This window comes from Balearica regulorum, chromosome 1, assembly GCF_011004875.1.
Source record: "Balearica regulorum gibbericeps isolate bBalReg1 chromosome 1, bBalReg1.pri, whole genome shotgun sequence".
NCBI lineage: Eukaryota > Metazoa > Chordata > Aves > Gruiformes > Gruidae > Balearica > Balearica regulorum.
In genome coordinates this window covers 143,863,322-143,880,823 of record NC_046184.1, presented here as the reverse complement: position 1 = coordinate 143,880,823, position 17,502 = coordinate 143,863,322, and the positions used below count along the sequence as shown (strand labels likewise).

Below are 17,502 nucleotides of genomic sequence, written 5' to 3'. Positions count from 1 at the left end.
GGATAGAGAGAGCCTGCAGCCAGTGGGTAGAGGTGGACACTTTTAGTTGGAGCATCAGAGCACCACGGTTTGGCTTCTGGTCTGAATTGCCCTCTGGAGGAGTCTGCCTTTCACCAAAGACTGCAGAGAAATCCTAAGAAGCTAAGCCAAAGTTAGCCTCTGTGAACAGCCTTTTTAGTGCATGATTACTTTCCATTGAACTCGTCAAGACGTCAGAGTTCTGCAGAAGCGGCACCTTAGTAATGAGGTTTCTCAGGAGGCAATATTTACTTGTATGTAAACCTATTATGTTTATTTTGAGGGTCTAAATACAGTGCAGAAATGGTCATGCAAGCAGCATGCAGAATGTCAGGCTTGGATGCTTTGTTTAAATCTAAGCTTTTTGCAGTTGAGCCTTTCATGTAAATAAAGGGTGTGTTTTTATTTGCAGATGATCCTGCCAGCTCTCCAGTGCACGTATTTTTCTCTCCTGTGGCAGCTAGCTGCAGTTTCGGAAAATTCTCCCAAGGTTGGCCACTCCACATAATTTTGAAACCCAGGGTTGTGCTTCTAGAAGTTTAAGTTGCTTTTCTGTTCTCAGATTACCAGAAAAAAAACCCAAAAGCTTTCTCAAGAAGATAATGTGTGTGTTTTCTTGAGAAAACCAAACTGAGTTGAGGCATTTTCTCTCTGTCTTGCCCTCTTTTTTTTTGATTTTTTTAAAGTGTTTATGTTTTTTCAGTCTGCAAGAGAATAAGTGAACAATGGTTCACTTCTATTTTTACTGCAAAACATGTGCATCGAATTCCTGGGGCTTGATGGAGATAAGGAACTTGTTACGCTGCCAAACAGTTTGTTGTTTTCTTGTTTTAAGCACCGAAGAATATTCAGTGAAAACTCCAGAAAGTCCTGTTGCTTTGTTTTGTTTTTATTTTCTTGATTTACTTATATATTTCTGACAAAAAGTTGGAGGAAAGTGGTAATTTTTTCATCAGCTGACTACTTACTTTCTTAATTGGTTTTACATAGTGCCAAGGTCTGGCAGGTATTTCAGGAGACAGTCTAGTCTGACACACCAGAGAGGAAAACTCTTTTATGCTTTGGTTCACGTATGAATGTGTACCTGTGTGGCTCCTCTTTATGGTGATTTCTGAGTACACTGAGGGCTGGTGCTCCTGTGTGTACAGAACAGGATGCTGACATGAACATTTGTTTTGTGTGAGAAATGCTAGCTGGGAGGTTACCCCATTTGGTGACTGATTCACTATCTATTCCCGTCCCGTTCCATTCCTGTGTGGATGTCCGCATCTCTCACTGCTCTAATATGTTCTGCCTTTCAGTCCAGACACGGTTAGCTTGACTGATAATGGGGCCGCACATATTTTAATTCGGCCTTTCATGTGGGAGCAGATTTTGATTGGAAGCACAATGTTACCACCCACTCTGCAGGGCCAAATCTGGATGTTGGCAGAGAAAGAAGTTCCAAGAGCAGAAAAGAACATTTCCTGGACAGCAGCTCTAGGACTGTTTCTTCCCTCCCCTCCTCCCACAATGGTCTGCTTCTTCTCAGCATGCCCTGGGATGGATCCCCTTTGTTATAAAGATACAGTTGCATAGCGTGAAACCCAGCCGTCCTGCAAGGGCATTCCTCTTCTATTGACTGCTCAGAGCTCAGTGCAGTGCAACAGCTGGGACCTGGTGAAGGATCAGCAAGTCTTTTATGTGGCTCTGGGCAAATCAAATAGTTGCTCTTGCGGGATTCATCTTAACAAATAGAGGTGTCTAAGTTTCTGAGTGCTGAAGTTAGCAGCGTAGCGAAACTGCGTTCCCTTTGTAGTCAATTGAGCGAGAGAGAAGAGCCACTCCAGAAGGCAAGTCACATTGAAAAGTAGGTGGAACGGACCAGAGCTTCTTTGACTCTACTTACATCTCTAAAGTGGAAATCAGTATCACTGCTTTATAAGGATAAGCTGAAGTGAATAAGGGAATACATGCTATTAGAGCTGCCCATTCTACAGCTGGAGAAACAAGTTTGTGACTTGCTGAATACGGCTAGCCTCAGCAGGTGTGACAGATGCACGTGTCCTACTAGTATTTGTCACGTTTCTGCACCAGAGTGTGTGTGGGAAGTATATATTTTTATGGATTGACCTTTCTATCCCAGATATTGTGCCTGAAAACAAGACATGGTTTTTAAGTTGTTCGTAGCTAGTAAGCTGTTGGTACTGTGAGATGTCAGCTTCTTTAATAACGTCATCAGCTGTGCTATCTTAAATGAATAATATCAGTGGAAGAAAGATGCAACTGTTCTTTGTTCTGTAATTCTCTATTGAATCATAGTCCCTAACATATTTGTCCTGTCACTTTTCCTAAATACATTTTTAGGAGACTCTTTTTGCACTAAGAAGAGAGCTGAGACGTTACAGTCAGATTTGCATGTGCTTACTCCACCATAATGAAAAAGATATAAGAGAAAAGGTTTGTGTTTCTCCATCACTTAACTGGTATTCATGCTCAGTCCTCATTTTAAATGCCTGCCTTTCTTTTCATACTAGTATTTCCTTCTACTGATTTTTGAAATTTTTTTGTCTCTCAGCAGAGAAATAAATCTTTAAAAAAAAAATTCAACTATTTATTTTAAAGGAAAATCAAAGTTATGTTAGTTAAAATGCTACAGAAGTTAGTGCTTTAATCAAGCATAGATATGTGTCTGCATAGGTACATCTGCAGAATCAAGGCCTGAACCTGGATGACATAATTTGCCAGTTGATAATTGTGTTTTCTGATTAGACTGATCCCTGTACTGGTTGCTATCATTGCTTTATTAATGCCTTGCTATGAATATTACTTTAAAAATAAAAAAAATTGGAGAAATTGTCCAGTGATTCATGTGTTAAAAGAGGGATATTCCAGCATAATAGAGCTCTTCTTCCTTCCCATGGAAGTTTGAAAAACTTCAGGTGATGCTCAAGCATGATACTTGTATATACTGTATCCCAAGGGATAAGTTCTGGAAGGGCTTAGCTGTGGCATTTTACCACACGTTGGGACAAACAGAAATCTTAAAGACATGGTCTCTAAATCCTTCTTTGTCTTTGTTTGCTTGATACAGGCCTTCATGATACTTTGTGACTGGTTGCTGATTTTGAGTCATCAGGATTCAAATAATAATGAAGAAGCAGCTGGACTTCTAGATTATCTTCCTAGCACATCACTTCAGGAAAAACTGCTTTTGTTCATCCAGGAACATGTTTTCATGGAGGAGGGAGAGGGAAGCAAAGGTTAGACATCTTTATCACTGGAGAAACAATCATCTACCACTTTCGCTGTCATTTGTCATCTGCACAGAACATATCAGGGAAAAGATCTGGTCTTTTTTTGGGTTTTCTTTTGGTTTTGGTTTTTTGTTTTGTTTTGGTTTTTGTTTTTTTGTTGGGACCCTTGACAAAAAAAGTGGCTGACCTGTTACTTTTCTGTATCCACTGTGGATCAACCACAGGAAATAGCTGCCAATTTACCTGTAGGATGAAAAGGGCTGATGTAATGCAGGGATGAGTGAGAATGTAAAAGTATTTGGTAGACTGACTTTGGTGGTACAGATGATGGCATTAGAGGAAGGCCTTGCAATGTTACAGTGTGACTCTGTCAATGCATGGACGCTTCTGAGCCATCAAAGTAAAGGACTAGTGGATTTTGATTTGGGATGTGCAGGGCAGATTTAGTGGGAAATAGTACTTGTTGCTCTGTTGCCTTTTTCAAACACTTTCAGATGCCATATTGAGGCTGTTACTGTGAAGGCTGGTTTCTTTTGGGAGTGGTTTGAAAATAGATTGTTAGTTCATTGTGGTTTTGAGGCCGAATTCAAGCGTCAGGCTTTGCGTTCTAGATTACTGTGTAAAACTCTTGACCTTCAGCTGTTCAGATGGAGTTCTGTGTTCAGTTTTGGGTGCCACACTTCTTCAGGTCACAGTGTATATGCGAGAAATGATGGGCCTAAACTGCAACAGGGAGACAGTAGAAGAGAATCCTTATTGGTAAAGGTAGAGATACAATAGAAAAGATTGCTCAAGTAGGTTGTAGTATCCTAGTCTTGGGAGTTTTTGAAGCAGGTTGTATTTCAGGTTGCATATGTTATGTATCTGAAACTGATATCGATCCTGTTTTGGATTAGATGGCCTGAGATCTGTTTCAGACCCATTTTGTATGATGTTTTCAATTTGCCATTCTCCTCACAAAGGATCCCTGTCATGCCATTGTAGATTCCTTCCTGAACGAGTGATTTTGTCATGCTATGGGTATGCTTGTCTGTGTGCACAGCTGGCAGGTCTAATTTGCAGATACTTTGCAAATCACTTGCTTTATGTTTGTTTCTAGGCCCACAGTCATGCCAGAAGCATAAACAGTCCACATCAAAATTATAGGTCAAAGATTGAAGCCTTTTGGCAGTTGATAGATTACATTCACAGCAGGAAAGAGTGTATCTCAGCTCTCCTCCTGCAAGAAGCCCTCCCCAAGCACTGTTGTAGCTGTGTTGAAAGACTCTTAGGAGTATTTGTTTTCCACAAGTTATCCAGCTAGTAATTAACCCATGTTCCAGAGGCTTAATGTGTTCTTAATGATATGAAATGACTTTTTTCTTTTACTTTTGTTGATTCCACTTGGAGAGTTTCATCTGAACTCTTCTTTTGTTGACTGTGTGTGGCAACTTTTGTGGGGTTTCTGATGAGTTATGTGTTGGTTTTCTAGCATCTGTGTCATTCTAGGAAAAAAAACGTGGTTACAATTTGTCTGGTCTCTTCTATTTGGTGTGTTATGCCTTTTATTCTGCGCTCTGTTTGGTTTGGTGCTGTAGCTGTGAGCAGTGTTGTACAAGGAAATTCTGACTAGTAGAAATGTGAAAGCCATATGAAGATCAGAGTAGAAAACTGGAAGTAACTCGTTTTCACTGTCATCAGCTACAAGCTTTGAAATGGAAATAAACCTGTGTTTTCTGATATACACAGGAATGAGCACTAGCATCTGTTACTTAGCTTGTTGACTGAACAGCTGAGTCTGTGCTATTTGAATGAAAGTTGGTCATTAAAATTGAGAGATCTTGAATAAAGTAGTAGAACAAAGCTTCAATGCTTTTGTTTCCGTAGACCTGACAGAAGAGGAGGAGAGAAAGGATGAAAGTTGCAAACTTGACGACTTGCACAAAAAGCGGAGTCTTCTTGCAGCATATTGCAAGTTAATAGTGTATAATGTGGTAGAGATGACTGCGGCTGCTGAGATCTATAAGTATTATGTGAAGGTAATGTTGTAGATAAGGTTGCTTTCCTATCAGTGCATTTTAGTTTTTGAAAGTGACTGCAGTGTTTGTGAAAGATGTGGGGTGAATAGTCTTACGGCTCAGAATCCTTGTACAACCACAAAAGGGCTGTAAAATCAAGCAAGAATGGGACAAATCTCTCCTCTTTCCTCTGCAAAGGTACCTCACTGCAGACAAAGTAACTGAAAATTGAGTTGAGGGTATGTCTGCCTGAGCATCTGCTCCTCAGCTTCTCCAGAGAGGGCATTGCAGAGAAGCAGTTTATGGCTGGGAGAGTGTTTTAACTGTAGAGATTCTCACACTGAAGCAGTCAACTTCATACAGCTCACACAGTCCATATGCAGATGGCCTAGATTTCATGCAAGTCCCAGTGTTTAGACAACTAGTCGAGCTTCAGCCACTCTGAAGTGGGTTTTGGGAGGGCTGAGAACCGCACAGAGGGGGCAGTTTCCTTGAGTCGACAGGACTTTGGAAATAGCCTAATCTCGTTCTTTACTTCATTGGGCCCAAGGCAAGTGCTGCTTAAATACAGAAGACTCTCTATTTCTCTCCTGAGGAGGCTTTGTTCTTTCGTTATAATAAATACTTAACAATTTCAGGTGTAACTTTAATCCTCACATTACTCTTAAAGGAGCATACCATTGCTTTACATATGAAATATAATATAAAAAGTCCAGTTTTCATCTTTTAGCTTGGGTGTTCTGATATTGGAAGTGTTTTATGAACTTGTGTCACATGAACATGGTTGTGTGTTTTATGTACTCTTAGTGCTAAAGAAGGGGCATAATAATTCTCATTTGTTGCTGTTAATAGAGCTACAATGATTTTGGAGACATAATTAAAGAAACGTTAAGCAAGACGAGGCACAATAACAAAATTCAGAGTGCCAAGACACTGATTCTTTGTCTGCAGCAGGTAAGGTTAAGATTAAAGCAAGAGGCTAAGAGCTCTTCTGACAGCTGTATTCATATTGGAGTTTTTTACCTAGCTTGCTGTAATTATTCAAATTCATTAAAAAAAAAAACAAGTGGGAGAAATCGTTTCCTTGCCTGTACTTTCTATGTGTATGTTGGTTTTGCATGTCATAATTAAAACTCCTTTCAATCATTACATCTGTTTTAAAATGCAATTTTGTGCACGATTTTTTGTCTTGTTTTTAATCTTCAAATTCATATTGTGTTAGGATTGATGAGAGATTACAGAGTGTTTCTTGGGACATGGTAGCTGTCTCAACCTTAACAAACATTAAGGACCTTATTCTGTCTTGAAGTCGAGGAACCACAAATGTCTCTGTGGCTGGCCAGCTCTAATCCCCAGTATTTTCAGTATTTTCTTCTGGAAGAAAGTGGGTCGCAGCTCTCCTGAAGGGTCTCAGTTGCTGGGGCTTGCAGCTGCTTTGCCGGCACTGCCCATGACCAGAGCAGCTTCTAGCTTGGAGTCGTGCCGTAAGCCACAGGGCAGGCTCCTCCCCAGGGGTACTGATACGTGAGCTTTGCTTATTTCACACACATTGCCAGGGGCTTAGATCTGTGAACTAGCCCCTGAAATCTGAGCTTAGATGAGACTAAGCAGCATTTGGCTACATATATTCTGCTGACATAGTCAGGACTTCATGTTTAGGTATCACATAGACAACAGGCCCTTTGTGGCCTTTGCTTGACCTTGAAAGTTAACAGGTTGAAGGGAACAAGCTACCTCCAGGTTCTGTTAGGGAAAAAAACCCCCAAATCATAGTTAATTTGCTTTTGGCCCAGTCTCACTCTCAGAAATTGGACTATGCTGCTGCCAAACTTGCTGCTTTATATCTGCATTCTGATAGTCTGAACGCCTCTCAGGCAAATTAGGCCTCTTGAGCTTGATTCAGAAATCCCAACAGGAGATGGGATTAGTGGAGGCAACATCTTCAAGAACCAGTTCTCTGTGTACGCGCATCATTTTTTACTTATTTTTAATTTGTGCTTGTCACTTAAGCACAACAATGTCATTGTTGTGTCAGTTCCTTATCGTTGTTCCAGTCGTGTGCTTCTGAAGCACACGGCTTACCTGCTCTTTTGTAAGGCTTCTGTCTGTGTAAGCTCACTGTTGCTTGCTGTGCATGGCTCTGTGTCCTCCTGGTGCTTTGTTCGCCTGTAGGATTACATCTGGTTGCTTATCTGAGACTTCTTTTGCAGCTGTTTCGGACACATGCAGAAAGCCAAGACAGCAGTAGCGGTGTGGACTTCTCCTCTGCTTCCTTCATAAATATGAAAGAACTTGCTCGTCGCTTTTCACTGACGTTTGGCTGGGACCAAGTGAAATCTAGAGAATCTGTAGCTATGATACACAAGTATGTGCCACATAACATCACCCTGTCCATGGTCATTGCTTTTGTTAGTTGTCTGTTTTATTACTCTGCTCTCTCTCTATTTTTCTTCCAATAGGGAAGGGATTGAATTTGCTTTTCAGGGAGCTACTGGAGTAGATGGAAAATGCCTGCCTCCTAACTTGAGCTTTCTGTCAATCATCAGTGAATTTTCCAACAAGCTGCTAAAGCCTGACAAAAGACTAGTGTAAGTTAAGTTCTTGTGCAGTCATACACAGTTTGTGTTTTGTGTGTCCTTGTACACGGGACACTTCAGTGTTGCAGAAGTTGCTCAAGGGCTTTACTGAGATCTTTTGAAATCAATCTGCCCCTGAGGCTGTTTGAAAGACACTTGTAGAATTTTGTAGTAGTAGTTATTTCATATTTTTTAGACATAGTTGTGGCCACGTGTGGCAATTCTTCTAAGGGAAAGACAATGTTAACTTGGTGGAAAAGATTTGCAACTTGACTGGCTAGTGGAATGCCAGGAGTGCTTTTCTGAAGAGAAAAGCAAAGCAGAAAAGATTGAGGAAGAGGTAATGCCCAGATCATTATTTTGTAATGATCTAATTCCATAGCTTCAGGACTGAATTACTTGAGTTCCATGGAATATATTTGGAATAGAAATATACACGACACTATTCGTAATTGGGATATTTAAATTCAAAAATTTACTATTTACAGGGGAATATGCCCCGATCCAGCTGGGCCAGCTGTGTTTTAGAGTAGCTTAAATATTTACATTTAATAATATAGGAATGACAGCCTTATTTCAGCATTATGGGGCATTATGCGTCTGAACAGAGAGACATATGATTATGTCTCTTACTGCCGCCTTCACCTGCCTCAACTCCAGTCATTTTTGGAAGGGAAGTAATGTTCTTCCTTCTATTTGACCTTCCTTCTATTTGCTGCTTATTTTGGATCTGGATCTCTGTACTTCAGCCTTCTATTTACAGATACTGTAAAAAATATTGCAAAATATATAACAGCTGTTTTCATTTTCCTGAGAGCATATATGAAGACACGGGAATGTAAGATGAAACATTAAGACACATCTGCCTGTTTGAATTTCTGAGCAAATCACTCCAGTACCTGACAGGAAAAGTTACACTTTGGAGAAGAAGTCAGCAGAAATGGGAAAAAACCCAAACCCAACAACTACATCTTGCTAAGCTCTGTGTAACTTGTTTGCTCCTGTGTCACTTTGTCTTAAATTGGAGGTTAACTTCTATGGGGATTGTCAACAAGTTTCTATATAACAAGGGTCAAGAGTGGTAAAATGTCTACTTTCCCGTTACTTTACATGACAAATACAATTTATTAATGATTGCCAGCTACCCAGACAAAATATTTAAACAAATGGATTCAAACCCAAAATGCAAAATACAGAAGAAAAATATTCAACATATACTGATTACAAACCCTGGTAAATCTAAAGTGGGTAATCTATGGGTAGTGATAACTTTCCTTTCTGTTCTTGCATTTTTCTTGGAGAGGATCTTTGAGATCTATGACTAGAGTTGGTTTTGAACACTTTCTGTACAATTCTGTCCATGTTATGTGGATTTTAAAGAGCTATTATTATCTGTATGGTGACGCTTGTGCAATGAGTGGATTTCTGGTAATCCATCGCTGAAAAACTCTGCCATTTCATTTACCTCCAATGAGTAACTTTTAATTAAACAAGAGGAAAATATTTCATCTTTAATGTGGGTAGATTTAAAGCTAAATCCTGATGATTTTTTTCGTAGGGCTATATTTAACTTCTTGACCACTGGATATATTCCAGAAGTATATTTCTGAATGTATTAGATACATTCAGGTAGGTTTATTCACTGAAAACTTTTGTGGGAAATACGTAACCTAGCAGGGAATGCTCTTTGCCTTCAGTTCTTAGTGCTTTGGACTTTTCCACTGCTGCTGGGAACAAATGGGAAACAATAAAATTCACAAGGGGGGAAATTGCAATTTTATCCACAACTACATTCAGACTATGTTTCTAGAGTAACAGTTTCTATTCTGGGAGGCCTAAAATGCCTTGCAGGGGCTGGAGATTATATTTCCTCTTAGAAATATTTAGGTTTAGCTTCATCATAAATTACTGGATGGAATGTTTTAGGTCAACATGAACTTTTAGAAATAAACATCTGGTTATTTTCATTTTTGTTATTAATCATAGGATTGATGTCCAGGTCTGTATGTTAACATATGTGAATGTACCTGTAACAGATGAGATACAGAATATGGGCATTTGTTAGAAAGGAGTATATTTCAACACCATCAAAGTAAATGGATTTTAACCTCCTCCCCTGTAATTGCCCAGGGTGTAGCAGTAAAATATCTGACTTGTCAATTGCTCTGTGCCACAAAATGCATGCGAGAAATGAATTACTGAATAGCAAGCAGCATGAAGGGCCTGATTCCTGAATCAGTAGGAGTCTTTCCATTGACATTGATAGCAGTTGGATTAGACCCTAAAACAGTAGTTACAATACACGCTTGTTCGAAACCAACAAATTCCATTACCAGGGTTTCTTGATCCCTGGGGCCCCCAGGGTCCGTGACTCTAATTGTTTCAGAGTTGGTGCTTACCCTAACCTCCTCCCAGCACCACTTTTCTTGTTTTGCAAAGCGAATTAAATGCTTGATATTTTCCAGGCCACACTCCTAATGAAAGAAGGAATAATATACTGTACAGGCTGGTGTTAAAACTGTCACTTCTGGTATTTGCTAAGGTGGGGTCTGTTTTAACAACACTGGGCTTGATTTTAAAGTGATGAGCTGTAGCTGAAATGTAGTGAATATCCAGTTTTTAACCCTGAGTCAGACTTTGGTTTTCTTTTCTTATTGTTGTAAAGTAGGAATGGGTCAGAAAGACTTTGTCAGAAATGTCTTGTTTTTCAAAAAGAATGTTTGAAGGAGACCTCTTTGCTCCAGAAAAGGCGATAGCTTCAGCTGGGATTCAGGGACGTCCCGTGTCAAGTGTGTGGATTGAATCAGGCGGAACAGGGATTTGAACCAATGTTTCCCACGTCCTGTGTGTTGTCATAATTGCAGAGCTGTTAGCTGCTTCTTGCAGACACTTGAAATTTTACTGGGGACCTGAGAGAATTGGATTGAGCTTGAGATGCTATTGTAGAAAAGTGGTTTTATTGGTTGTTGTTCTTTTTTTTTTTTTTTTTTTTAATTTTGACAAAACAGGCATTCATGGCATAAATGCCCCGTTTCCTGACCTGCTGTGCTATTGAATCACAAGAAGCATCTCTAGCCTGGGATCTCCTTTGCATTGCAGTCAGTGAGGCAGAAAAAGACCACCAGGAGAAGGGGTGCATCCTCGCAGAGTTCTGCTCCGTTCACACTGCTCCTGGCAGCAGCAATTGGCAGTGACCTTTCCTGCACAGGAAATTCTTTCTAGAGACTGATGTAATTCTGTGATTCGTGTGAATCAAGTGTTGTTTCTAATGCTAAAATTCAAGCACTTTTTTGGCTTTGAAAACATGTACATTTTAAATATTCAGATATTTCAGAGATGCCAGATATTTCTGAGAAAAGGGATGCCCTTTCTTTTTCTTCAGCAGTTCTGTCTGCACCTTTGGGGAAAATGCCTTTTTGGCAAGAGCTTCCCTAGATGTTAAGGGGAAAGATACTGAGTTTTCTTATGCTTGCTTTTGGTTTTCTCCAGGTATGCTTATTTACAGAGGTATATAGCAGAACCACTGCCTTGCAGAGGAGATGAATGGCAGCCGTTGATTTGGTACAGAAATTCTTTACTGGCAAATGAAGATGAGGAGAGCTCTGTCCTCGGCAGTTCAGGAGAGTGGTCCCCCGTGGGCACGTCTAAGACGTCTTCTTTTAAAAGGAAATTGTCTAATGGTATGAAAACTTCCCCGTTCTGGATCAGCTGTATTTGCTGTGTCCCAGCAAAAATGCACTTCATGCTTTGCATTAGCAGTACCACAGTCTGTTGGATGTTGTTGACTTTCCAGTTTGAACCGCAGCTTTTGACTTCAGCTTTGTTGTTGTTAAAGGCCTCTTCATCACTCAATAGCAGGAAGGTTGATCTGGAGACTTTGTGTGAGCCAAATTTAGGTAATATCTTGAATTCTGCTCTGTATGGAGCTCTGGCATCTGTCTGTACCATTGAGACTTGGTTCATTGCTTTCAATTTTTAAGTTAAGGGCATTGTTGCTTTAGGCCTTGTAGATAATTGAGACAGGAGAGGTATTTCCAGAAGGCGATTCGGATCTTCAGCCTGATGATCTGGGCCAAATCATCTTCTGGGGTCTTTCTCTCTGTTGAATTTCTAGGAAGCTTGTAGGATTATACTCCTAACTTAAAGAGTTATAGTTAGGTGGGCTGAATACAGGCTTTAGCATCTCTCATGGACTTGCAATCTGTAATGAGGTATTCACTGTGGGACTTCTTAGTTAAATGTAGTAAAGCCATGATGAAACCAATTGCTAGTAAAAATGCTAAGTGCTGTAGACATGTGCAGCTGTATGTGGAGGAAAGGGAATTTTTCCAGAGCATCCTTTAATTTCTCTCTCATGCTTTCTCAGAAATTTTGTTTTCAGTGACCTGCCTTCAGAAAGCTTGTTCCTTTGTGTCCCAAAGGCTCTCCTTTCTTGAGGGTTATACAGACTCAGCAGTACCTATAGCACTTGTGGACCAGGGCCAAGGTCATAAATCTAGATTGCAAAAATGACCAGTGGGCAAAGTAAATTGATTTTCTTTTATGTGGCTTTTAGCTGGTTCCTTCAATAAATGAATGCTTTGCTCCAAATCTCTCTTTGAGCTTGGTCCCATTGCTTCAGTGCTGTGGGGAACATGTTGGAAATGTCCATCTCAAGACCTTTGAGAGAGGCTGGAGAACAAGTCTGTTCGCTGTCTGTTACAGGGTCTTTGCCTGAAACCAGCCAGACTGAAGCAGGAAGCAAAGCTCCAGACCTTCAGCGTGCTTCCCAGCTTGCCTCTGCAGCAGGGAAAAGCAGAAAGAGGCTAAAATCTCGAGAGACGCACTTGCAGGAACATTTGCCATTCCTTTGTCCAGGAGGGCTCCGGAGAAGATACTGGTGAGAGTTGTATGTCTTACAAGCTCCTTCACTTGTCCTGGTATTGACGGTTGGGGTCTCTCTATCCACCTCTGGTTCTGTTTTTTGTAATAATTCCATGGGCAAATGGCACAGGGTGTGTGCCCCTCCTCTCTTTCTTACAGGCTGTGTCCCAAGGACAGGTTGTGGTTTTGTTTTTCTCAGTCCAATATCTACATTTGCTGCTTTAGCCTGATTGTTCCCCACTGCTGCAGGGCTTCCCTGCCTTCTTGAACTAATACTGAGTGTGCAGAGAAAAAGGTGAGGAAGGAGGAGGGTTCCCTGTCCCACTTCTCTTGTCTCTGGTCCTTATTAGAGGGCTCTGGTGTCGGTTACTCCCTGGCTCTTTGCTGCAGCCTGACGATGAGCGTTTTCTGCAGCTCTGGAAATGAAAGAGGATTCTTGTCTCTGCAGACCTGCTATTAACTACTGTGTTACACATACCTGAGTGAAACCCCACAGAACTTGGATGGAAGAGAGGTATTGCAGAAATATAGGAAAGATGTAGAGGGACTGTTTATCAGGGAGTGCAGTGATAGGACAAGGGGTAATGGGTTTAAACTGTAAGAAGGTAGATTAAGATTAGATACAAGGAAGAAATTCTTTACTGTGAGGGTGGTGAGGCACTGGAACAGGTTGCCCAGAGAAGCTGTGGATGCCCCATCCCTGGAAGTGTTTGAGGCCAGGTTGGATGGGGCTTTGGGCAACCTGGTCTAGTGGAGGGTGTCCCTGCCTGTGGCAGGGGGGTTGGAACTAGATGATCTTTGAGGTCCCTTCCAAGTCAAACCAGTCTGTGATTCTATGAAACACGGAGTCCAGAGTCTACTTTTGAGCTCTGTAAAGCACTCAAAGTGTTCAGTTGGGATATTTTCCTTTAATACACTTCATTTATTGAGGTGTTAGGTGCCATTTCCCATACTGGTAAGTTAAAAGATGAAACACAAATCCCAGAAAAGACATGCTTTTCCAGGTTTTGGGACACTTGTTGAATGGACCTGGTGAATACAAGTAAAACAGAACAAAAATTTATTAAACATGTAAGTGATTACAGATCCAGCCCCTGTTTAGATGAAGGGTTTGTTTCTAAACTGCTTTATGGGAAATTCCTCAGAGCATAACCTCTTCCATACCTGGGAAATACTGGGCCAGAAACTTTGGGCTGCCTTACGTGGATATCTCAGCAGCAGATCTTACTATGTGAACTACTCTGCCTTTAGCACACCTGTGCAATCTCTATTATAAAGTTTTTCAAGACTTAGCTTTTCTTTTTTTTTCCAGCAAAGATGAGATTAAGACAGAAGATGTCTCAGAGGAGGGTCAAGCAGAAGACACAATGGAAGATGTTGATGTCGATGTGGTTGGTGCCGACCAGGTAATTCTGGCTCAGGTCTTCTAGCTCTGAGGACAGCTGTAAGTTGAAGTGGATGAGTCTGAGTTCAGAATCTCACAAGTACCCATCTAGCAGCAAAGGGGCTGCTCTTTTGTGACCCCTTTCAGGCTGAGAAAAGAGGTTCTATGCTCTTCGCTTTCCAGCTGCAGTCTCCTCCTTCAACTTGATCTGCATTTTTAAGGCAATTCTTATTGTAGGATCTAGCCATCACCAGCTAGGGTGCGTGCTGAGGTGGATCCAGTTTCCTTTTTCCCTGTACTGTGCAGCTTGTTGATTAAGCAGCACTTGCAGCAGGTGCTCCCCGTTACTGGCGCATTGCAGAGATGGCACTGCTGCACGGCCTGCAGGGAACGTCCACTTCAGAAGTGGTGTTTGCATTGTGCTCTTTAGAGCAAAAGGCTTGAAATGTGTCTGGTCACTGGTCAACCTGGGGCTCTCACTAGAGTGACCCTTGTTTCTTACCCTTTTTCCAGTCAAGGCTGGTGGGGAGATTTGTTGTCCCCAAACCAGCTGGGGATTTGAAGGGAGGCGTGTAAACCTTGTGGGCTTAGAGTGGCAGCCAGCATAGCCTGGGGCTTTTCTTGTGGGTAGCAATTGCCTTTGGGATCAGATTATAGTTTGGCAAAACTGCAGCTGTCTGCCTGGGCCTCAGCTCAGCCCTGGAATGGAAACTTGTAGCAGGGAAAAACTTTCAGCCCTTTGGGACAGGGGTGAAAGGATATCATGGGTCTTGCAGCAGTGACTGTACTGGAAGGAAAAAAAAAAAAAAAACCAAAACAAAAAAAACCCAGGCCATGAGGGTTCCTGTGCCGCAGCCTATGATATTGCTCCTGTCCTCTAAGGACTTGCTGTGTCAGCCATTGCAAGGGGCTGAGCTGTTCCTTCAGGTTTTTCTCCCGTATTCCCTCCTGCTCTCTGAATCTTTAATAGAATGTAAACCCAGTGTTTGGCAGACAGTGTTTTTGCAGTGATTCAGGCAGCCCCTTGATTTCCAGTGCCTCTGGTTATCTGGTATTTAAGAGCCACATTCAAAGACCTTGTCTGATTTTTGACTTTTTAAATGTGTTTTTTCCTGTAAAGTTGAACAAATGGTTTCTTTTCATATTTGAGTGGTGGGTTTTGTTTGTTTGGTTTCTTTTTTTTTTTAAGAGGACTAGAAGGAAAAAGAGACTTCTACCTTTTCTTCCAGTTGTATGCCTTTTAAAATGTAGACTGTTTGTTTGTACTATATGCTTGGAGCAGCTGCTATTGAAGGTAGATAATAAAAGAATTTAAATCTGTAGACCAAGATGGAAGACATACAGAAAGTGCACTACTTATCCAGCATGTGGCCTTTCCCTATAGTGCCTTTTCCGGGCTCCTTGTGGTATAGAAATGCTTCTTTCCATTTGTGGAAGCTAAATATAGCGCTTTCCAAGAGCCAGCTATGGCCACGCTGCTAAATGGGCAGAGGCTATGCTTTTATTCTGATCCCTTATGTGCTCTTGTATGTTTTCTTGATAATATGAGACCAACAATCCTTTTTTTTTCTTCTGTTATAGGAAAGTTAAGAAGCTGAGAGGATAAATGGGAGCAAAGAACATGGTACCAATTTTTTTCTGCAAGCCGTTTAACTGGAAATAGGGTTGTGATGGCATCAACCAAGGCAGCAGGAGATACGGACGAAGTCGAATCTCTGCCTGTAGGCATCCACCCAGAACCAGCTAGGTACTAGCACTGTGGTTGATTTTTCCACATCGCTGTTTGTGGTGTTACTGATCTGGCTGTTGCGCTTCTAAGGTTGTGGGAGTTATGAGCATTACTCAACTGTATCCTTTGGAACAATTCCCAACCTAAGGACTGGAATCAGGGTATTGACAAATACTGAGTCAAAGGCTCTGTAAACTAGATGAAAGAAGCAAGAGAAGCTTGGGGGTAGCACGCTGCTGGATCCACTCTTTACCATTTGAGTTGATCAAGATGGATATCTACTTGTTTCCTTGTACCTGACCCCAGCCCAGCTGTGAAGGCTGTGACCTGCTGGGTGATGGCAGGTGACTTAGCAGTGCCCTTTCTGGTCTGTAAAATTGAAAACTTGGATCAAATAGTCTCAAAGTATTTCTAAATTCCAGTGGTTAGTTGTCTGTGGGGATCACGACATGTTCCCAGGAGACTTGGATCAAGGCTTCTAAGTAACAAAGAAACAGTGGACCAGTTGACTGAGTATTTTCCTCTGGAAGAAATCCTTCATACACAGTGATCATGTGGTATTTACTTGGAAAATATAAAGCTTGAAAAGGCAATGTAAATAGACCATTACCATGGCCCTTCAAAAGTAGTTTTCCATTAAGAATTTGCAAACGATCTTCACTCAAGGCTGTTTTGGAGGCAGTAGACTGGGGAGTGCTGGCTGCTTTTGCTGACCCTTTGTCACTGCTCTGTGGAATTGTATACTGCATTAATCCTATCATCAGCTTTATTTTATACATACATATATTTTGGATTGTAACTGTGTAAAATAAACTACATAACCCTTGCTATCTATTAGTACTGAAAGTGCAAGTGATATTCCCATACTAAGTCTGGAGAAAGAAGAGCAGCAGTGCTACTGGCCTTGTAGTTTGCCCTCTAATGGAGTTCAAGGTGAGCTCCCATGACTAGAAGCATGAGTATCTCCCAGGTATTGGGTATCCTGAAGGGCAGCAGTAAACCCATTATGTTTCATTTTGCACTAGGCTCACACAAGGACAGAGGGAGCAGTCCACTAGATAATGCTGATTCTCACCCAGATCAGCTTGTTCTAAGTTCCCCTGTGACTCCCTCCCAGCTCTCAACTGTGATAGTGATGTTTCCCCTCATCTAGATTTACGGATCTAGGCCTAAACACTTACCAGGTAGTCAGAATAGACCAAGTCTACAGCTAGACTTGGACTAAGAAAACACTGAGACCTCAGACCACATCAAACCTGCAGATGCTTTAATTCTTGTAACAAAGGACCTGGGCTGGGAATTACCTTTCTAGGGGAAGGTACAGTCATCTTTCCAGTTCATGTATTGCAAGAAAAGTCACTTCCACAGCAACACCATAATTTGCTGTACTGGAGCTGTGCAAATCCTCCAGGAAAAAAAAAAAAAAAAAAAGGAGCTTGGTTATCCAAAGCACAATAGGGAACAGGATTTAACAGGCTCTTCACCAAACACAAAGCAGCAACAACAGCTGCAGGAGAGGCCTGCCCCACACCCAGCTCCAGGTGCTTCATGGAAAAACATCACTGCATGGTAAGAAACCTGCAGCTGTACATGGCCATTTACAAGCCCCTTTTTAAGAAGGGTTTAAGTCAGCACCCCTTGAACAGCACCAGAAGTTCAGGATCATCTTCTAGAAAGGCAGCTGGTCATCCTTTCCCAC

At 41.4% G+C, this 17,502-nt stretch overlaps 1 protein-coding gene across 5 annotated transcripts in view; it reads left to right on the top strand.

Annotated features, from left to right (window-relative positions):
• LOC104643131 (cohesin subunit SA-2) overlaps positions 1-16,633 on the top strand; it is a 68,923-nt gene extending 52,290 nt beyond the window's left edge. For 4 of the 5 annotated variants that reach the window (XM_075736987.1, XM_075737022.1, XM_075736997.1 and 1 more), the window contains 11 exons: positions 431-508; positions 2,365-2,457; positions 3,092-3,260; positions 5,121-5,272; positions 6,104-6,205; positions 7,462-7,616; positions 7,711-7,839; positions 11,317-11,507; positions 12,532-12,706; positions 14,003-14,096; positions 15,656-16,633. In XM_075736987.1, coding sequence (XP_075593102.1) covers positions 431-508; positions 2,365-2,457; positions 3,092-3,260; positions 5,121-5,272; positions 6,104-6,205; positions 7,462-7,616; positions 7,711-7,839; positions 11,317-11,507; positions 12,532-12,706; positions 14,003-14,096; positions 15,656-15,664 — 1,347 coding nt within the window. In that variant the 3' untranslated portion in view covers positions 15,665-16,633. The remainder of the gene's footprint in view (positions 1-430; positions 509-2,364; positions 2,458-3,091; positions 3,261-5,120; positions 5,273-6,103; positions 6,206-7,461; positions 7,617-7,710; positions 7,840-11,316; positions 11,508-12,531; positions 12,707-14,002; positions 14,097-15,655) is intronic. The other variant, XM_075737012.1, reaches the window with a different exon arrangement.
• The last annotated feature ends 869 nt before the right edge of the window (positions 16,634-17,502 follow it).